Source organism: Schistocerca cancellata, chromosome 8 (assembly GCF_023864275.1).
Source record: "Schistocerca cancellata isolate TAMUIC-IGC-003103 chromosome 8, iqSchCanc2.1, whole genome shotgun sequence".
Classification (NCBI taxonomy): domain Eukaryota; kingdom Metazoa; phylum Arthropoda; class Insecta; order Orthoptera; family Acrididae; genus Schistocerca; species Schistocerca cancellata.
The window spans coordinates 246,061,427-246,084,719 of NC_064633.1; the positions used below are offsets into that span (position 1 = coordinate 246,061,427).

The 23,293-nt window shown below is 39.6% G+C and overlaps 2 protein-coding genes across 2 annotated transcripts in view; one reads left to right on the forward strand and one right to left on the reverse strand.

Annotated features, from left to right (window-relative positions):
* The window catches only part of LOC126094808 (RING finger protein 141-like), a 47,982-nt gene extending 37,958 nt beyond the window's left edge, over positions 1-10,024 (reverse strand). The window contains exon 1 of the mRNA XM_049909379.1: positions 9,765-10,024. Within this exon, the coding sequence (XP_049765336.1) occupies positions 9,765-9,913 (149 nt within the window). The 5' untranslated portion in view covers positions 9,914-10,024. The remainder of the gene's footprint in view (positions 1-9,764) is intronic.
* Positions 10,025-10,070: 46 nt separating this feature from the next.
* The window catches only part of LOC126094807 (ankyrin repeat and LEM domain-containing protein 2), a gene marked incomplete in the record, with an annotated part of 116,271 nt that continues 103,048 nt past the window's right edge, over positions 10,071-23,293 (forward strand). The window contains 4 exon segments of the mRNA XM_049909378.1: positions 10,071-10,467; positions 10,547-10,662; positions 10,742-11,067; positions 18,620-18,931. Coding sequence (XP_049765335.1) covers positions 10,554-10,662; positions 10,742-11,067; positions 18,620-18,931 — 747 coding nt within the window.

Genomic DNA, 23,293 nt, shown 5'->3' on the forward strand with positions numbered 1-23,293 from the left:
CAAAAACCTGCCAATCACAGCCTAGGCGAGAACAGACAGTGCCGCAACACCAATGCAGCAGCTTCATAAAAGGTGGGAACACACAGCCACTCAGTAGGAGGTGGGGCTGGTTGGGTTATCCTATGAGACTCTGGGGGCTGTTTACCATGCACACACAATGCAGCCACCTGTCAATTATCAGAAAGCATGTCCCTCGCTGCCACCATAAGATCATGCAGTCTGCAACATTGGTAATGTCAGGTAAAGAAGGGATAGACAAAGTAAAAGCCCTAGTCTGAACATCTTGATCAGGAGCTAATCTGACAATCACATCCCAAATTTGAGAGTGCGCATAAGAGGTAGCACTCAAAATAAGAGGCCCTGTAAATCAGCAATCCAGATCACATACAACTGCGCAGGCACTTGTGATGGTGGTTAAACTATAACTGCATTGCCACCATGTGGGTTTGATGTCCAAAATATTACACAAGCAACTAGCAAAGCTCATCAAAGGGAAATTTCTTGCACTCTATGGTGGGCTTTAAATTTTGTACAACTTCGCATAAACCTGTGCTGCTGGACAATATGGCTGCCTTACCTGGGAATGGAGCTTTCTGTTGACTCACCAAAATCAGTAAATGCCATCAGTAAGAGCTGGCTTGTGGACCCCTACCAGTGAGGTATGATCACAAACGAAGCCCACATTCTGGGTTACCAGCACCTGCATCTACTACTGTTGCTGCTGCAGCTGATGCTCCTTGTGTAAGCACAATTGTTCCTGGCAGCATTGCAGGCATGCCAGGTCGATGGTGGTTCAAGTAACACTAGGAAATGGGGAAAGAAAATGGAGCATCACACACATAAGAAGGTCCTTCGTCGCCACTTTAGTATCTTCACACGCATGCCAAAGCCACTTCACTACACGATTAGTGTGAATACTTCATGGGGCCATGGTGGTTTTTGTACTTTCAAGCTTTCTGATGCACACTGCCATTAGGGTGCTTAAGACTGTGAAAGCTCTTCACAGTCTATGAAGCAGTTCAATATTTTCGACCTTCAGTTGGGGGACATGTCTTAACGGTCTTCGTAGACCACTCCTCCACCCCCCCCCCCCCCCAATCACCAGATTTTATTGTTGGAAAGATTTAGACCAAGCTCCCCCCCCCCCCCCCCCCCACACCGACAGTTCAAGATGCCAGAAGTCATGCAATTCGCCGCAGACATCTGGCGTGTTGCCAACATCTGTAACAGTGTGGCTGATTGTCTCAGCTGGTGCTGCACCTTCACTCAGCCACTAGGTTCCAACACTCTAGCCACCACACAAGAGCATGATCTGGACCTCAACCACTCCCTCCAGCGCACTAACTCCAGCATCAAACTGCTGGCTCTGATCACAAAATCTGGTGCTACACACTTAGGAAACAGCGTTTGGTGTGGCTGAACATTCAGCATGACTTCTGCTACTGGAACTGAACCTGTACTCCATGCCAGTGCACTGAGGTTGGCAGACGTACATGCCCACATCGCCACCTTTCCTTCCACGCAACACCACTTCATCAAACACGTCAACATCGTCAGCCCATTACCTTCCTCCAGCAGCTTTGTGCAACAGCTCCAAAATTTCATTGCTCAACTGCGACCAACACTTCCGCAGCATCACAGTGAGCACTGCACTTCCATCCACCATGATCTCACATCATGCACCCACATAATACTATGGATGGACGCATATCATCCACCACTTTGCCTACAGTACTCAGGCTCGCACCTACTGTTACAATTCAGGGACAAGATGTTCTCCATTCATCTGAACAGGGCTGCAACAACTATCTCCATAGACAGGTTACAGCCAGCCTACTTCATGGACCTACCCAGGCCAGTGAGCACAAAACCATCAAGCTGGAGTTCCCCCATCCACAACCAACCCAACTCGCAACCTTGCCGAAGCTGGTGCTGTTTCTGATGTGGCAGTGGCCAATGCTACCCCTACACTACTCCCGAAGTGCCACCAACTGATATCCCTCATAGTGCCTGGGACCAGGCCCTTTTCCCAGCTGCACAGGCACCCGATGTTCCTGACACAGAAATGCCACTGCCACTGTTACTGCCTGTGTCTGCTTGCCATACTTCTACCAGGCAGTCGGTAGAATATTTATTATCTGTTGTAGTGTGGAATAATACAGCTGATGTGGTTTTTATTAATTATTAACATCTGAAGTGTGCTTGTGTACCTTCGCTGAGAGACAGTGTGTCTTGTCTTTCTTGGTCTGAATAATATTAACAACTGTTGTCTGTATGGCATTCGGTGAGGGATAGGGCTGACTGTTGTTACTTCTCCTTCAATGGTGTGGGGACTACCCACTTGTATGCCTTTGCTGAATGTTCCAAAACCTAGAAGGCTGCTGAATTATGAGTTCCCAACAGTGCAAGGTGGCAACAACATGCTCAAAGCACACCTAATGCAATTGTGTCACTGGAAAAAAATAATGTGGGCAACAGAGGCCCATTGCCTAAAGTACCTAAGAGCAGTTTTCAGCATCTTTGGCTGGAGAGCCAGCCAAGTAGTTCCAGGGATAGAACTGCAGCCAGTGGGACTCACAAAAATGGTGTCTGTGTTCCTACTGTTTGTTCATCCATACCAATTGATGATTTGCTCCTCCTATCCCACAACAACACTTATGACTGTAGTCAGCTACCTTCACTGCTAACACTGTATTTTAATAAAATCTCCTGAATCACACTATACACAATTAATCACATTGATATCTTGGCAAAACATTTCACTTCTGACAGAAGCATTAACTTCCAGATGGTGTATCAACAAACATAAAAAAAAGAACGTCGGAAAGTGCAGACACCTGGCGGAATATGTAGCTGTTATACATGTCATGTATGCGATGGTCATGAATTGTTCATTTTTGTTGCAGCTGGTTTTCTACATTTCCACTTGAAGGAGGTCTTCAGTAACATCAACTTCTGAAAGAATTTGTCTTTGTTATTCACTTCATATTTACTTTGGCATTCTTGCTTTCCACATCTGATGTCAGTTGTTCAAACAGTTCTGATAACCAATGTACCTACACTGCATGGAAATTATGGTATCTTGTGATAAAGTTAATTCACAAGTAACTGCTCATTCTTGTGAGGGTAATCAGTAAGCCAAAAATTGATTATTTTAGGACACTCCTCAGAGACATTCACTGGACTGATGTTTACAGTGCTCATGGCATGAATGAAAAATATAACATTTTTGCTAATAAAGTGCTTACCTTATTCGAACACTGCTTTCCCCCAAAACTTACCAAGGTTAGAGCAAAGTCTACAAAGAAGCCATGGATTACTCGAGGAATAGGGGTATCTTGTAAAACAAAAAGAAAACTGTATCTGTCAATCCGAAACATTTCCAATGTTGATGCTATAGCACATTATAAGAAATACTGCAAAATATTAAAGACTGTAATACGGATGTCAAAGCAAATATATTACAAGGAAAAGATAGTCATATCAGATAACAAAATAAAGACAATATGGGATATAGTGAAGGAGGAGACCGGTAGAACCAAACATGAAGAGGAACAAATAGCATTAAGAGTAAATGATACATTGGTGACAGATGTGTATAGTGTTGCAGAACTTTTTAACAAACATTTTATAACTGTTACTGAAAAGATGGGGTTGTCAGGTTCGGTAGATGCTGCTATGGATTACCTTAGACCAGACATTTCAAGTAACTTCCACAATATGAATTTGACCCTCACTACCCCAACAGAAATAATGTCCATCATAAAATCTTTAAAATCAAAAACGTCTAGTGGGTATGATGAAATATCAACAAAGTTAATTAAAGAATGTGATTCTGAACTAAGTAACATATTAAGCTATCTGTGTTACCAGTCGTTTATCAGTGGAATATTTCCTGAGTGGCTGAAATATGCTAAAGTTAAGCCACTGTTTAAGAAGGGAGATAAAGAAATAGCATCAAATTTCCGTCCAATTTCACTGTTGCCAGCATTTTCAAAAATTTTCGAAAAAGTAATGTACAGTCATCTATATAACCATCTTATCTCAAATAACATACTGTCAAAGTCACAGTTTGGATTTCTAAAAGGTTCTGATATTGAGAAGGCTATCCACACTTACAGTGAAAATGTGCTTAATTCATTAGACAAAAAATTGCAGGCAACTGGTATATTTTGTGATCTGTCAAAGGCATTTGACTGTGTAAATCACAATATCCTTTTAAGTAAACTAGAATATTATAGTGTAATGGGAAATGCTGCAAAATGGTTCAAATCTTATATCTCTGGCAGGAAACAAAGGGTGTTATTAGGAAAGAGACATGTATCAAGCTATCAGGCATCATCCAACTGGGAACTAATTACATGTGGGGTCCCACAAGGTTCCATTTTGGGGCCCTTACTTTTTCTTGTGTATATCAATGACCTTTCATCAGTAACATTACCAGATGCCAAGTTTGTTTTGTTTGCCGATGATACAAACATTGCAATAAATAGCAAATCAAGTGTAGTCTTAGAAAGATCAGCCAATAAAATATTTGTGGACATTAATCACTGGTTCCTAGCCAATTCTTTGTCACTAAACTTTGAAAAAACACACTACATGCAGTTCAGAACTTGTAAGGGGTGTCCCAAGAGTATATGTCTAACATATGATGACAAGAAGATAGAAGAAGTGGACAGTGTTAAATTCTTGGGATTACAGCTTGATAATAAATTCAACTGGGAGGAGCACACCACAGAACTGCTGAAGCGTCTTAACAAGTCTCTGTTTGCAATGCGAATTTTGTCAGACATAGGGGATATAAAAATGAAAAAGTTGGCATACTATGCTTACTTTCATTCCATAATGTCATATGGGATTATTTTTTGGGGTAATTCATCAAGCCAAGCTAAAGTTTTCCGGGCACAAAAACGTGCAGTAAGAGTTATATGTGGTGTGAACTCAAGAACATCCTGCAGAAGCCTGTTTAGGGAACTAGGGATACTAACTACTGCTTTCCAATATATTTATTCCTTAATGAAATTTGTCATTAAAAATATATCACTTTTTCAAACCAACAGCTCAATTCATGGAATCAATACCAGAAATAAGAATAATCTTCACAAGGATTTAAAGTCACTTAGTCTTGTACAAAAAGGTGTGCATTATTCAGGAACACACATTTTCAATAACTTGCCAGCAGCCATAAAAAGCTTAACAACCAATGAAATCCAGTTTAAGAGAAGCCTAAAGGATTTATTGGTGGCCAACTCCTTCTACTCCACTGATGAATTTCTTAGTAAAACCAACTGATTTGTATATACGTACAACATAACTTCTGCACAATTTCAGTGCAGTAATGTGTTCATTGAAAATTTGTGTGTGTGTGTGTGTGTGTGTGTGTGTGTGTGTGTGTGTGTGTGTGTAAGTTTAATCTAACTTCTGCACCATTTCAGTGCAGTAATGTGTTCATTGTAAATAAGTATTACAGTAGTTGTATTACATGTTTATTACCTTATAAATAAATAAAAAACTTTTTTATTTTAAATTCAGTGCATTAGTATTTGTAAAATGACTCTTAGTGTTCATTAAAAAATGACGATCATTCCACTTGGGACCTGTGGAATGGTACATTAGCTTACTTGTTTTAGTTGTAAATATTTGTCGTGTATTGTTGTTTTTCTGACATGTTCCACATCCTGGAGGACCTCCTCACTACGGATCAATTGGAATGAAAGTAAATCTAATCTAATCTAATCTAAGCATATGCAATGTTGCACAATTGTGGGTGAAGCAGGTGATAGACTTTGGTTTATTAGTAGAATAGTGAGGAAGTGCAATCAATCTACATCGGAGATTGCTTACAAATCACTCATGCGGTTGGCTCTAGAATATTGCTCAAGTGTGTGGGACATGTACCAGACAGGACCACGAGGGGATATTGAACATGTACAGAGAAGGGCAGCACGAATGGTCACAGGTTTGCTTAATCCACGGAAGAATGCCACAGAGGTGCTGAAGAAAGTCCTGAGAAAGTCTATTAACAATGTTTCAAGAACCAGCTTTAAATGATTACTCGAAGGAATATAGTACAACCCCTATGTACCGTTCACTTAGGGATTGTGGGGGAAGAGATTAGAATAATTTCTGCTTGCAAAGAGCCAATCAGACAATAATTCTTCCTGCATACAATACATGAATGGATCAGGAAGAAATCCTAATAATTTGTACAATGGGATGTACCCTCTGCCATGCACCTCAAAGTAGCTTACAGAGTATAGATGTAGATGTAGACCTCTTGGTCTTTCTCTGTTGTAGGACATACGTGAGTCGCATCAACAAGAATGAAAATTTGTAAGATCAATATTTATAAGTTAGATATTCCGATGTCAATAATTTTTACGCCTCTTCACTATGCATGCTGAGGTATCTTTCCTACATTATAACTCTCTCTTTATCAACTTCTACAGGTTTGACATTTTTCTACTGGGAGGCATTCTGCTAATATCATCACATACACACAAAGCCCCAGTCACATCACAGTTATTATGAACTATCTTGTCAAATCTCTCCTTGTGTGATGTTCCAACAACAGCTTTGTGTCTTTTTGTCAGTGACAATTTGCTGTCATACCAATGTCTCTTTGTAGGGTGACTTTCGAAGTGTGTTTTTTGCTCTGAAGACAGCATTTCTTAGTTCTTGAAAAGAAATTTTATGAAAATTTGTATCTTGTAGCTACTTTTTAAGTTTTTCTCACTCTCACTGTCAATGCTTCCTTCATGTAGCCCTTTTATGTTGCTGTTTTCCTTTCCAATGTTGCAGTACTTTTCTTCCTTTGGTGATACTCTCTACCCCTCTCTTGTTGATTGATTTTAGTTTTTCTTCTTCAGCTACTAGCGTCTTCCTCCACTTTTGTCATCTCTTCTTAAAGTATGTGAAACCTGGCCACTATATTCAGTCAATACTGGAGAAAGGTCATATTTCGGAGTAATAACAGACATGTCATATGCCTAACAAAATTAAACTTACAGAACGCTACATCTCATATTTCAGAAACAGACATAATCTGATGAGAACTGAATGTTCAGGCAGAGTTGATGATGAACATAGAAGTTCTCCATCCTGAAGGCATTGTTCCACAGCTTCAGCACTGAAAAAAAGACTTACACTGATAAGCACGTGACTAGAACCACATATACAAGAAGGTTGTTGACGTTCACTGTGAATGATTTACAGATGTTATGTGCAACTGTGCATGGTACCAAATTAGGCAATTTTCCTCTTTCATTGGGAAGAAAGAAAAATTAATGTTACACGCCTAACAGGAATTTTATAACATTCGTGTTTACTGTTACACCAGTCTTGATTCATGAAATTCAGGTAGCTAATTTTGCTATATTTGGAAAATACTTATGATTATCCTTCATTTCATGTGCAACTTCCACTAGTTTTTTAAAAACTGAAATACATATACCATTCCCAAAATATTGTAAAATCTCCCAAGCAGCAGAGTGCCTACCCCTAACCAAAAAGAACCCAATAAGAATATTAAAAGTAGAACTAATCAAACAATGGAAAATCCAGGATGGGATGTAACAATACCAGGGAAGGAAAGTTGCTACTCACCATATAGTGAAGATGCTGAGTCGCGGTAGGCACAATAAAAAGATTCACACAATTAAAGCTTTCAGCCATTAAGGCCTTTGTCAGCAGTACACACACACACACACACACACACACACACACACACACACACACACAAACGCAACTTGCGCACACATCTGCAGTCTCGCAGAGCTGAGACCACACTACGAACAGCAGCACCAGTGCATGATGGGAGTGGCGACTGGGTGGGGGTAAGGAGGAGGCTGGGGCGGGGAGGGGGAGGGATAGTATGGTGGGAGTGGCGGACAGTGAAGTGTTGCAGTTTAGATGGAGGGCAGGAGAGAAGGTGCGGAGGGGGGAGGAGGTAAGTAGCGGAAAGGAGAGAAATAAAAGAAATTAAAAGACTGGCTGTGGTGATGAAATGACGGCTGTGTAGTGCTGGAATGGGAACAGGGAGGGGGTGGATGGGTGAGGACAGTGACTAACGAAGGTTGAGGCCAGGAGGGTTACAGGAACATAGGATGTATTACACGGAAAGTTCCCACCTGCGCAATTCAGAAAAGCTGGTGTTGGTGGGATGGATCCATAGGGCACAGACTGTGAAGCAGTCATTAAGATGAGCGATATCATGTTTGGCAGCGTGTTCAGCAACAGGGTGGTTCACTTGTTTCTTGGCGACAGTTTGTCGGTGGCCATTCATACAGACAGACAGCTTGTTGGTTGTCATGCCTACATAGGATGCAGCACAGAGGTTGCAGATTAGCTTGTAAATCACCTGACTGGTTTCATAGGTAGCCCTGCCTTTGATGGGATAGATGATGTTAGTGACCGGAATGGAGTAGGTGGTAGTAGGAGGATGTACGGGACAGGTGTTGCATCTAGGTCTATTACAGGGGTATGAGCCATGAGGTAAGGGATTGGGGGTTGTGTAAGGATGGACCGTGGTATTCCGCTATCCACTGAACCTACACAATATACTCGTCCATCGTGCACTGGTGCTGCTGTTCGCAGTGTGGTCTCAGCTCTCTGAGACTGCAAGTGTGTGTGTGTGTGTGTGTGTGTGTGTGTGTGTGTGTGTGTGTGTACTGCTGACAAAGACCTTAATGGCCGAAAGCTTTATTGTGTGAATCTTTTTATTGTGCCTATCGCGACTCAGCATCTCCGCTATATGGTGAGTATCAACTTTCCTTCTCTGGTATTGTTAAAAGTAGAACTAAGGAAATTCCTGCTAAAGATAGTGGGACCAAGGATCCTACTGTGAACCAAGAAAACCTCACTAATGACATCAGAAGGAGACGACTAGTTTTCTATGGTCAGCTGTACAGAATGGAGCCCACAGGTTGTCCTACAAAATATTCAAAGTAGCCAACAAGGGTGAATCCACTGGATCCCTGTGGATCAAGCAAATGAAGCAGGGCTTTGCAGAACTTCATATTAGGCAAGACTTAGTAACTAACTGAAATATCAACAATTTATCTTTTCAGATCACACCTTCCTAACATCCTTTGCAGAAGTTAACCACAATGAAACCAGGAAAGAGTCAGAGAGCAGGAAGATATAGTTCAGCAGGAAAATGAAGAAATACTGGGCGGCCGGCCGGTGTGGCCGTGCAGTTCTAGGTGCTTCAGTCTGGAACCGCATGACCACTACGGTTGCAGGTTCGAATTCTGCATCGGGCATGGATGTGTGTGATGTCCTTAGGTTAGTTAGGTTTAAGTAGTTCTAAGTTCTAGGGGACTGATGACCTCAGATGTTAAGTCCCATAGTGCTCAGAGCCATTTGAAATACTGGGCTAATAGAAAAACTCAAGGTACTAACCAGTAAACAGCCACTAAACTTCACTAAGAACACCATAAACGGTAGACAACAGCACAGTAAAAACGTCATGCACCGTGGTATACAGACGGCTTAAACAACTTAATAATAAACACAGAAAGGTAAAAAAGAATATTTATTCCTTTCCTCCTACATATTTGAATGTTCCTTTCATATTTGAATAATGCAACACAAGGATGTTTACAATGTCTTGCAGCAATCTCTCTTATTATCCTTGTCTTATTTTAAAAATTAATAAATGCATACATACTATGTACAGTTTGCGGGTCACTTCGGGTGTCGTGTTTTTGAAATTGTATTTCGCTTATGTAACAACATGGCTATATGTTTAGTAATAAACTTACAGCTGATTCAGTTGTTTAATGCACTCTTGCAGATCATCGTATGAAAGCGCAGCAATTTCAGAAAGTAATCTTGCTTGTCGGCAAATGTCGTCATGAAGGTTTTCCACCGTCTGTGGAATAACGCTGTCGGTGCTATTAGACTGCCCCATCAAGAAAAATTAAAAAAATATTTTGTGACACATCGAAAACACCACCCAAACACGAAGTAAAGTTCGTATGTTTATAATCTTCACAGCGCGAGTGACATTTCTATTATAATCTTTGCATGGAAATCACCGCACGAAATATACTGTCTAGTGTCTTTGAGTCAGTCAGCTGTCTGTTTGAATGTGTGAATCTGCCTTCGTCAGTTAGTTATGTTTCGAGAGTGCTTAATGTTGTGATATTTTAATTCGTTTGAAGTTACACTGTTAAAAATTATTGTATGTTAGTTTAGTTCTTATTTTAATTCGTCAGTTTTGGGATCTGTGTGGATGCTATTCCGTAAATATCTGGTAACTCAGAATAGAAATGCCAGTTCATTTCTGAAAGTTTAATTTACGTTGCGCCAAGAGCGCTTTATTAAGAAACATCGGAAATTAAGATCCGTATATCCGAGCCTGTTGCAAAAATGATCTGAGATGTAAGAAGATAGTGCAAGACTCTTTCATGGTTCATGTTATATGAGAATTTGCAGTGTTTGACAACAAAATGTGCTTGGCACGTATGTGGAATTCTATGGATTCCGTTCTGATGACACTAATTATATCAAAGAAAATATTGGTATAGTAACTGTTTAACAGGAACGCAATGAGAATGCCGAATGTGGGAGAAACATCCGAAGTTACAAGCCCGAATCCGGGTGTTTTGTACTACGGCGTATATGTTCCGAATGATACAAATCTCGGAGAGGACAATGGTAATAAAATATTTGCGTTTAATATTGCCCGTTTTCACATTTGTTTCGTAAAAGTTTATCAGAAGTTTCCTTTTTTCAGATAAGGTTCATGTCTACACTGATAAAAGTGAAGCACTGAAACTTGTTAAAAAATATAAGAAAGCAAGATTCAAGGCATTCAGACTGAAAGAAGAAGCAGAAGAGTTTGCGGAACATGGTTCAGAATCATGTGGGACGACAGCCTCAACGCCAGAAAGAAGTGGACCAGTTGCTGAAAAGCCAAGCCCGTTCAAAGCGCCGAAACCGCAGGATCTTGTCCAGCTGAGAAAAGCAATCGAGACGGGAGCGACAGATATAGTTAAGAAAATTGTACTGGAAAATCCTCGTTACCTAATAAGCATAGGAGACACCCCTGCGATTCTGCAGGTAAGAGATGCGCGTGATTGAAACGTTTGCCTCGGGGTCATTCCACGTCAGTTCAGCCAGGGGCTCCAGCTCAGTAGTCTCAGATTTGATTGAAATTCAGTACACTAATTGTACCATATGTGGAACACTCACGTGCAAAGTATTAGTTTCCCCTGCCAATTAGTTCCAGAATTATGACTTGTGAAAGTAGGTGGCATGACTCGGAAATTGCAACCCGCATCTGGCAATCTATCTTCAGACCCAACTTCAGGTCTTAATAACTTTGGAACTATTCCACACAGTCCAGTGAAATTTTTACAACCCAGTAACACCCATTTAGAGAACACACTCTCTGAATCAAAACACCAACAACATATTTCGGAGGGAAAATGAAAAATTCCAAAATGTGATTTAAAAAATGTAATACGTTAAAAAGGTACATAGGGTCGACAGAAGCGTCTGATCCCATGCGTCGGCTTTGACCCATGACGTAAGGGTGTTGTCGTGTGTGACGTCATGACGGCGCAGAGTTTGGTTTGAGTGTGGCTGTCTCCAGTTCTGTTTTATCTTATTTTGTTTACTTTTCTGGTCTGTTCGTTCTATCTCATGAGATTTTTTTTTTTAATTTAAAAACGCTTATTACTTATTTTAATTATCTGTTTCCTCCAATTTCTGTTTTAGTTTAGTATATTTATCTTTCTGATCTGTTCGTTCTATCCCGTGAGATTTTTTTTAAAAAAAGACAAAAAACACTAATCAGCTACTGAAGCATCTTTATCTTCTATGGGTTGCAGGGGTTACGACCCCTGGGGAGGTGGGTGGGGGTCAACAGAAACATCCGATCTCACGCGTCTGCTTTGACCCGTGACGTAAGGGTGTTGTGGTGTGTGACGTCATTAAGGCGCGGAGTTTGGTTTGTGAGTGTGGCGTGTTTGTAGATGTCGTGTTGTTGTTTGTTGTGCTCTCTGGTGGTATGTTCATGGTTTTCGTTTGTTTGGTGTGTTGGGCTCAGTTTGCTGTTGCTCAGTGGTGAGTGCTGCGTGCGTCTTTTTGAAGCGGAATTTGTATCAGGTAGTTAATGGTTTTGTGTGATGGTTAATGTAATGATGATTGCTGTACGTCGGGTGGGTTTGTTATTAAGTGTATTCGGTTGTGGTTTTTTGTTCAGGAATGGATATGAAAGACCAGATTAATAGTTCTCGGTTGAGGGCTATGATGGGGGAGACAGCTTTAGAGCTGATTATATTTCTTCAGCTATTTGGCTTAATTGCCGAGGTCGTGAAGTGCTGTGTGTACCGTGAACCTATGAAGTTGGTTAAAGTTCCGGCCTCTCGGACCAGGGACGGTTACATGTGGCGCTGTCGCAAAGATGACATATGGCGTTCCATATGGCACGATACCTGGTTCGAGAAGTCTAGATTGGGCATGCGTGAGATTGTGCTTGTTACATATTATTTTTGTTATAGATCTCCACAGAGCTTTTGCGTGCATGAGACTGGTGTGAGTGAGAGGACTGTTTTAGATTGGTATTCCTTTTGTCGTGAAGTGTGTTCGGAATTTATTAAGTACAGGGGAAAGTTGGGGGGGCATGGGGTGGTTGTGGAGGTGGACGAGTCACAGTTTGGGAAAAGGAAGTATGGGGGGGGGGGGGGGGAGTCTGTGGCTGGTCTTTGGGTGTGGGGGGCTGTTGTTCCAGGGGGGTGGGGGTTCCGAATGTGTTTTTAGGGTTGTGGAAGGGAGGTCGAAAGCTGAATTAGTGGGGTTAATTGAGGAATATATAGAGCCGGGGTACACAATAGTTTCTGATGCTTTTTCTTCTTATATGGGGTTGGGTGAGAGGGGATTCAATCATTTAGTAGTGAACCATAGTTTGGAGTTTATGAATTATGAGACAGGGGCTTGTACTAATACAATAGAGGGGATGTGGGGGGGCGGTTAAGTCAGTTCTTGGGAGGGGGAAGAGGCGCTCTTCCAACCTTCAGTCTATTTAGATGAGTACTGTTGGCGGAAGAGTGTCCCAGAGGGCTATTGTATTGTTCGGGTTTTCTTAAGGGCTGTTGGTAAAATATATAGGCTGAAAGTGGTTAGTTAGGGTGGGCTGGGTAGGGGGGTGGGTGGCTGTGGTTCAGGGTGGGGTGGGTGGTTTATTTTGTTTTATAGTGTTTGTTAAGGTGGGGGGGGGAGGTGGAGTGTGTTTGTTTTTTGTTTTAGTTGTGGAGGATCTATTTTGTTGAAGTTTTTGTTGAGTTGTTGTGTGTGAGAGATGTTTTTTATGTTGCATTTGGTTTTTGTTTTTGTGGGTTTTTTATTTTGGGGTTGGTGGGGGGGGGAGGGTGTTGAGGTGTGGGTGGGTTGGGTTTTTCTTTTGGTTCAGTATTTTTTTGTTGGTTTGTGTGTGTGTGTGTGTGTGTGTGTGTGTGTGTGTGTGTGTGTGTGTGTGTGTGTGTGTGTGTGTGTGTGAGATTGTGGTGGCCAATCTAGTTTGTGGGGCTGGAACTTTCTTGTGGTAAGTTCTCATTTTTTTGTTTTTGACGTATGTGTTGTGTATTGGGGTATAGGGAAGTGTTTCATTGAAATTTGTGGCTTTGGAGGTTGGTATTGGTATTCGTATTGGGATATGTTTTTGAGTCACATAGGTCAAGGGTAGTGGTCGATCCTAAGTTATGGGATTGGGAGCTGCTGTTGAGCTATATAGTTGGAGGGAAGTGTTCAATCTCAATGTTTGGTGGAGTATGTTGATTTTTGTAATGGGAGATGGGATCGGGAGCTGCTGTTGAACTATATAGGTCAAGGGAAGTGTTCGATCCCAATTTATGGGATCGGGAGCTGCTGTAGATATATGTAGGTGAAGGGAAGTGTTTGTTCGTAATGTTTTGCGGTGTATTTTGATTTTTGTACTGGGAGATGGGATCGGGAGCTGCTGTTGAGCTATATAGGTCAAGGGAAGTGTTCGATCCCAATTTATGGGATCGGGAGCTGCTGTAGATATATGTAGGTGAAGGGAAGTGTTTGTTCGTAATGTTTTGCCGTGTATTTTGATTTTTGTATTGGGAGATGGGATTGGGAGTTGCTGTTGAGCTATTTAGGTCAAGGGAAGTGTTCGATCCCAATTTATGGGATCGGGAGCTACTGTAGATCTACATAGGTCAAGGGAAGTGTCCGATTCCAGATAATAATGTGTTTTGTGGTATTTGGTGAGTTTTGTGATGTCGTTTTTTTTCGTCGTCTTGCGTGGTTTTGTATGGCGGTGGGTGGCTAAATTTGTTTATATTTAGTTTCTCCCCACCCAAAAACCCCCAATTTCCCACGCTTGTCCTGTTAGAGTCATTAGGCTTTTTGTGAAACCTGTGTGTGTGTTGTTTTTCTATGTATTTTCGTCTTTATGATACGTATGCAACGATTTTATATCCGCCATATTGGAATTGTCGTTTATGGTCGTTTCCGCCATATTTGTGACGTCATGGGTCAAAGCAGATGGGCGGGATCGGACGCTTCCGTATTTCCGGTACATATTGTAGATGCCCTCTGTGCCAAATATAATTCACTCAAAAAGGGTATAAATTTTTTTTGTTGTAAGCTTAATGTGGCCTAAACACACACAGAACTCATCATGCCCTTATCAGTCACAAAAACTGAGTTACATGCACACAAAAATACAAAAATTTGAAAAATTACCTGAAAAACATGGATTTTCGAAGTGTGTTTTAGCACAAAAGGGACAAGTGGTATCCAAGCCAAATTTCACACATTGCATAAGTAGACCATAATATAATATGTGGCAAAATTTCAGCTTGTTATTGCAAGACATTTGTGTACAATGGAAGTTGACAGATGTATTTGGTGATGTGGCCATTGTTCACAACACAATTTTGTAAAAACAGGTCTTAAACTGTTCTGCCTCTTCTTATCCTGTCCCACAACTGTTTAATCACTAAGCAACAACATATAGATAGATTAACATAACCTATCATTAATGTTTACTGCACCTTAATTGCTAAAAACCAGTTGATTGTGCTTCGAACAGAAGTTCTCCCTCACTTTAGCTACTGTACTCTGTACATTGAGTGGAAAATTGTACTGTCTTCCTGACACTGTGGTAGGAACTGGACTGTCATAAGAATATGTTCGAAAGGAATCCAACACCTGTCTGCCAAATGTGGCCAATGAAATGATCTTGCTGGTCCTGCTGGTGCCATGAAGTTCACAGATACATCACCTTCTGCTTCACAGCACTCTGCAACACATCCTAAGTACCATTTGTCATCATAAACAGCAATAACATAGCACCCTGGTTGTATGTTGCTGCTTTTGCTTCTGAATCCAGAGTCAGACACACTGTGAAGACACGTGTTGTGCATGAACCTATAATTATAACCAGATAGTCTGCTCATCTGCACATTGTCAGAGTCCGCTGGAGAGAAGTGATGATGGCTCCTTGTGCCTGCAACAGTTTTAATGTGTTCTAGTCTGCTTTTTTGCAACTCTTTTGACTGATTTCACCTCATCTTTCGAAACATAGAAAGATTGTATGCCAGAGATATTTTTCTGTACCCAGGTAAATAATTGAAGAGGTGTTAGAATGTGACCTTCTGTAGGTTGCTGCTGACTAGCTCGTGATACCATGCGCTTAATGGTAGCACCAATACCATCACATACATTTTTACCATGACTTGTGGCAAAAAAAAAAAAAAAAAAATCCTTTCTGCATGAATCTGAAAATCATGGTAATGCGTGCATAAATTTTTGAGATTTTTACAATTTTTGTACTGACTAGCTGCCCCATCACTGAAGTATTTCTCAAAATGTATGATAGGCAGCTCGTTTTTTCACATATGCCATAACAGTGCGAATGTAGGCATGAACTGCAATGGCATCATGAATTAAACAGTCACTAAAAACGCACAGGTTTATGACAGACGCATCACCTGATTCACCTCTATAGTAAATCGCAAATGGCTGGAGAGTTGCTTGACTGTTGTCCCAATGATATCCTTGGATGGCATCTTTAACTATAAATGCATAATTTTCAGAAAGTCTAGTATTACTATAATTTCATCTTGTTTCAAATTATCCTTACAAAACTGGAGATAGCTGATTGTGCTGTTGCTGTGAAACTGTGTGTGGTCAGTTTGTCGGTTTTTTGACAATACATTTCAACAAAATCTTCCACTGTACTTTGCTTTGTTTCAAGACTTGTGCAATCCATGTGTGTCCATTGTTTATAAGAAAAAAGTTCACCATCATCCATAAGGAGTTCACCATACAGTTTGTTATTCATGTGTTCTGCAAGATTTGCCTTACCAGGACACTTTTCACACCTGTGTATCATGCACTAGTAGGAACTGATGTCACACACTAGCAGCTTCATTGCACCTTTGTAATCCAGACCAGAATCCTTTATAGCAGCAAACATCAGCTTAGCATTTTGATGGGTCTCACATACACAAACATTGTGAGTGCCCCTTGCACTTAAAGGCACAACCCATTTTGGCCAAAGATTGAAAAAGATGATAAACCTACTTTGGTATTGGGATACTTTTCCTTGAATTCTACACATAGTTGTGATATGTTGCACAGCAAGTCTTTTTTGCATCTGTACACATACATTTCCCATTTTCACCATTACACAGTCTTTTTTTTTTTTTCAGGCATTATTCAGCTGTAGTCATTCTTTTCATAAAACTCCAACACTAGCATCTTTATTTCTGATCTCAATTGCTTACCCTGAGCCTGCTGAAGTTGTGGAAGCACTCCTTTGGTTGCTTTTATTTTCCTTGCTTGCTTTACCATATATGTAGAAACATTTAATTCCTTTGCAGTGGAGTCAATAGACCAAATGGAAAGTGCAAGGGTAAGAATAGCTACTTTTTTCTGGCGTGTGGATATGGCACATTTTTCTTTCAAATCATGCACAATTTTGTTCAAATCAGAACATTTCTGGCATGATTTCTGTTCCTTTGGAGCAGATAGTTCTTCCTCTTCCACCATTAGTGTGTGAGCTATTTTGTGTTTTAATTCCATTTGAGCTTCTTGTAATTTTCTTCTATCATAGCTGGTCCTGTCTCTTTTCCCAACTTTGTGTGTCTTCATGGGAGACAAACCAAGAGCAGTCACTGAAGTATTTAATTGCACATCTGCTGTGGTTGTAGGTGGCTGTTACTCTTCATCACTGTCATGTAAATTATCAGAATATTCTTCATTTTTTAGCAGTGTAACACACCTGGAACATAACTTTTGTTCTGGTTTCATGTTAAGTCTCATGTGCTGATTCTCTTTCAATACTGATTTTATATCAATTTCTCTGAGGTTACACTTCACTGTCTTCTTATGAATCCAAAATGGATCAAAACAACTTCTTTGTAGGAAAGAATACTTACCCAGAAACACTTTCATATGATGATAACGAACACTAAAGTTTCCTGGAACTGTACTTCTTGTGCCCACAGGGTGTATCCCGGATCTCCATAGCAACAAATCTTGGTCTGATTCATCCAGATCGTATGGTACAAAGCGAATGCCACATTTTGTTCCATATGTTGTTTTATGACATTCAAATGCTTGTGCTCTACCAATACTGCAACGTGTTTGAACAAAAGCACCACTAGTACACTCTTCTGCCTCCATACTGACTTTCCACAACAGTACTGACCAGTCTGAACTAGAATCTTAAAAACATGAGTAACCTGTAATTGTTGCTTGTTTCCTTTGTTGTTCCTGCCTAACAATGACTTATTCTGTCCCTGAAAACTTCCATTGTTTAACTATCTGTTACCTGATGGTTCTCAAAAATTGCTGCAGCTTCATCTGAAACAAGTTGCCTGCATCATCACCATTACATGCTAAATCGTGTTAAAAGAAACGTAATCAAATACATCTGTCAACTTTTATTGTACATAAATGCCTTGCAATAACAAGTTGAAATTTTGTCACATATTATATTATGGTCTACATATGCAGTGTGTGAAATTTGGCTTGGATACCACTTGTCCCTTTTGTGCTACCACACTTCGAAAATCCATGTTTTTAAGGTAATTTTTCAAATTTTTGTGTGCATGTATCTCAGTTTTTGTGACTGATACGGGCGTGATGAGTTATGTGTGTGTTTAGGCCACATTAAGCTTACCACAAAAAAATTTATACCGTTTTTGAGTGAATTATATTTGGCATAGAGGGCACCTACAATATGTACCTTTTAACGTATTACATTTTTTTAATCACATGTTGAAATTTTTTATTTTCTCTCCGAAATATGTTTGTGTTTTGATTCAGAGAGTGTGTTCTCTAAGTGGATGTTACTGGGTTGTAAAAATTTCACTGGACTGTGCAGAATAGTTCCAAATGCAATTTCCGGGTCATGCCACCTTCTTTCACAAGCCATAATTTTGGAACTAATTGGCAGGGGAACTTAAAATTTTATACATGAGTGTTCCACACTTGGTAGCAATGGTGTGCTAAATCTCAGCCAAATCTGAGACTATCAGCTGGAACATTTTCTCAAATTGGTTGAATTAACATGGAATTACCCCTCATTGTTTGTGTCTGTCACACACACTGTTTGTTTTTCTGTTTTTAGGAAGGCTCACGTTACAATGCTTTACATATCGCAGCCAAAGCTCGACGTGACGATATTTGTGAGTTCATTCTGGATACTGTTGGAGATCCTGCATTCATTTCAAGGCTTTATGGTGATGATGATATGATCAATTGTCAATCGAGAGCTAATATTTTATTAGACCTCTATCTTAACATGCCAGACAAAGGACTAAATGAGACACCACTACATTTTGCTTCGAAGTTTGGAGCTACTGCTGTTGTTGCTAAACTTGTGTCGTATAGTGAATGTGATAAACATCCAAAGAATAAATTTTCTCAAACACCCAAAGATGTAAGTACCAAATACATTTTATGGGAAAGTTCTGGTAGAATATAAATAATTTAAGAGTGAAAGAGACCCTTCACTGAGTAGCAGCAGTATTGTTGTCAGTGGACACACATTAAAGAGGATGAAAAATTGCTATCTTTCTAGCTCATCAAAGGTTTTCTTCCGGAAGCTAGCAAATTTTCATTCTCTTTCGGTGTGTCTGCCATCACTAAAATTATTTATAAGTATAAATTTTCTTGTGTTTATACTACTTGGTTAGCTCATCAAAGGTTTTCTTCTGGAAGCTAGCAAATTTTCATTCTCTTTCGGTGTGTCTGCCATCACTAAAATTATTTATAAGTATAAATTTTCTTGTGTTTATACTACTTGGTTTCTTGTTTGTATAGTGGGTAACAAATCAGGTAGCCTCTGTATTGAAGATAAAGGTTGTTGAGCAGTTTATGCTCAGGGAATTGAGGTACTGATAACTAGTTTCTTTCTTTCGTTCTTTCTTTTCCTATCTTATTGACTTGTTCGTAGATGAGATTTCACTTTTTAAGATATTGTAGCGTGAAGGAGATGTTTTCTAATTTGATTAATGAAAAAAAAAGATTGTGTGGTTGGAATTGCCATATTACAGTGCAACCAGCACCTACATGTATTACCAAGTACTATTGTTGATTAATTTATTGAACTTTGAGTACATTCATAGTAAATTCTCAAAAGTTGCCATGAATATATCAACAGGTCTGAAGCACAAGATATAGCTAAAATTTTATCAGAGTAATTGTCAAATTTACATTTTTCATGCTTGGTTGAGGACTGTGTTTTCTATTTGCGTATACTGTGTTCCTGGCTCCATTTCAAAGCAAGCTTCAGCCGTGATAGGCAGAGTACATCATCAGGTTATTTCCTTAAAAACAATAGGAAAAAATTGATTTGGCTACTCAAAAAGGTAAGTATGTTGAGAATTGTTTCCCCTGCCAATTGCCAGGAGGAATACTAAACCATTCTTGTCATGCAGTTTATGGTTTGTTACTGCCAGCTAAACAGTAATATATTTTAAAAGTGTTTAACCAAATTGTTCGACACCTTATGTGCTACTTCGCCAACTACAGATCAGTCTGTCACCACAACATACTGTTCACATTTTACGTTCTTTCAGTCTTGTATTTACACTTGTAGACCTTTCCACAAGTTCATAGAATCTTACATACTCCACTTGCTGACTGAAAGAACATATAGAAGTTTTTGCCGACTAGGGAAAACAGAAAAATCATCTATAGAAGAGCATGCTCTTCAGCCAGAAAAACATGGATTAAAGTTTTCTGAAACCAAAATTTTATCTACCATGACAAACTGTTATCCATGACTATATAGAGAAGCCATCAAAATATATAAGCATAGTGATAATTTTAAGAGAAAAGAAGCAGCTACAAAACTCAATTATATGTGGACGGTGACTTTGCAGAATCAGTAGACAAGTTTTTATCTGTTATAAGTGACAGTTGATAATTAAGTTTTATCTGTGACAAAGATTATCTCTGCTGATCATGTGTAAACTTGACCACACTCTCTTTACACGATATTTGGGTCACTCTTTGACATCCCACTTGTCAGGTGGCAAGACTCAGTGTCGCCAGCAACACCTCTGAAGATGTCTAGAACAGCTGTGGATGAAATATCAGATATCTTTTAGTTTCTTTGATCATGGCCATAAAGCTCAGAAGACTCATCAGCAACTATTATAATAAACTTCCCTGTTCCTCTCCCCCCTGCCCTCTCCTGTACCCAGCCACTGTGGGCAATCCTCATGCAACTGTTTACAGTTGGCACCACTGCACAGAGCTAAAAATCTTCATGACAACAAGTGTGTGTCACCAAGTGGCACAGTTGTTTTGTCATCCTTGATGTTGGCTATATTCCGCATGGACTACTCAGTTTGTATATTTTGCTTATTTTTTTTCATAGTTCCACACAACTTCTTCCTGTTTTCTCGATTGATCTGTGTTCAGTTTTTCAAGGCCTATCCACTGTGCCATCTTATAACTAAATTTGAGGGGGGTGCGATGGGGAGGTTTCCTTGTGAACATGTAAATAACATTGCCAATCTTTGCACCACTTCGAAATTGTATCATGATCTGATTGCATATTTGTGCATTTACATTGAGATAGTACTCCATTGTAGATCACTGAATCAGATTACTTGTAATGTTTGACGGTACACATTGCCCATGATCAATGATGTAATCGAAATGTCCAGAATGCATCACCAACTAAATTACAAGGTGGTGGCTATTGTGTCACAAACACATGTTGCAATGGCATTAAAAAAACATGCACTGCCCATTTTGAAATTAATTTGGTTCCTGATGATAAGTAAAATAACTAACAGAACTATGGCAGGGAACTGAGGGTTTTGGGTGAGGGCAAATAAAACATAAGAATGACAGACAACCAACCATCAAAAAATTAATAATATATACAAACCCTAACAGGAAGCATTGAAAACTACTGTATGTAAAAGGTGTCCCTCCTAAGAGGCATCAGGCCCATTTTCTCTGATGTTTTGGCAGGTATTTCCAGTTTTGTTTTTACATTGTATAGCTGGACATGCCCAGACAAATACTGCTCATTGTGTCTTTCATGATACACCCAGTGGTGACAGAAAGCATTAGTTTGTTTCTCATTACAAACAAAATGATTTTTGAAGAAGCATTTTACAAGTCTGTCAAATAGAGTTGTCCCAAATTAGTCTAGTGTGATGTTTGTTTTATTGATATGTATTGATAGGGACAGCTTAGTAGCTGCTGAAGTACCGATTATTATCAGATTTTTACAGTAGTGGCAAACACACTTTCTACCAACTCTAGGTGTTGCATGAAATATGTGATGAGATGTCCCAAGGTTCATCTCTTAGAGGCATAGTTGTTTCATGCATAAAAAGTCATTATTGGTGTGATATTTGACTGTCAAAATGGGTTCTTTCACACTAAGTACCTAATTCAGTACAATTTGCGAACAAAAGACACTAGAAAAGAGATTTTGTAAATGTCTCTTTGGTAAAACAGAGTTGTCACTGCTCTACAGTTGACTGTTGTTTCTCCTGCGGCCATTGTCACTTAACAGTTGAATGTGGGTGACAGTGGTGCTAACTGTTTGGGAGTCTTCTTATGTCAACTCAACTACAGAATGTCTTGAGAATCATCAGGGGTGCACAAGCATGACTGACCACCAGAGATGCCTGTGAGACATCTGTGAGAAGGACTGGGAACGGAAAAGTGTAGTGAGAAAATTCCTTACAGGCATTAATAATTTCCTACCCAAGTCTTGATGTGTTTGCAATCAGCAAATGTTTCCACCTATTTTCATATGGCATACAGGTAACAAGAGGATTTGTAAGATGCTGTCAGCCAAAATATGAAGGAAAATTATGCGCAAGATTATATCACTTATCACTTGATAGATACTGATGAAGATCGACTATTCTATGGCTGCAACTCACCAGAAGTTGTTGAAGAGGCCTTCCACTGTTTGATGCAGAGCAGTGCTTTAGAATGGAAAGATGTCCTACTGCTATGATTGAACTACCCTTTGACAGTGACAACAGTGAGAATGGAGGTCATGATATCAAGAGCAGAGAAAGTTATGAGAACTCCATCTCTGATGACATTAAAAATTGTGGATTTCGTTCTCTCACATTGAAAAAATAAAATAAATATTAAATCACAGTGTACATTGAAACTTCCCTGCTGTCTCTTGCTCTATATGTTTGTAATAATATAATACTGATAAAGATTTAAATATATTGTATTTCATGTTAGACAAAACTTGAAAAAAATATATTAAAAAAAATCACAAATTTTGTGAAATTATTTGTCGAAAAGTAAGAAATAAAACAGAGTAGAGAAACATTTGACACAACTTCGAACGAGGCTCAAATTGGTGTACAGCAAAAGAGGTGCCTATTGAGAAATTAAAATTCAATGTTTAATTTACAATCTTAGAATTCGAAAGAGTGCTAGATGATATTTGTCTGGTGGATTAATTACACAGTGCAGTCTGCTATTGTGTGGTCTTGACATATTTTTATCGTCTGTGCCCAAAGGTGTAAAAAAGTTCCAACAATTTTTCAGTCTCAAAAATGTTTTAATGAAGTAGCCTCCAAATAGTGGGAAAGGGAATGTGTGTGCACAAGAAGTCATGTCTCACACACCAGTGCTGTGGTCCTAATTTTTTTGCTCTCTCACTTTTTATGTTAAAAAAAGTACATGATTTCAAGTGTCATTCAAAGGCATGTCAAATTTTTATTTAATCTGTTTTCTTACTTACTTTCAGAAAAGTGATTTCATGAAACATTCAACCAATTCCTGTATTTTTTCAATT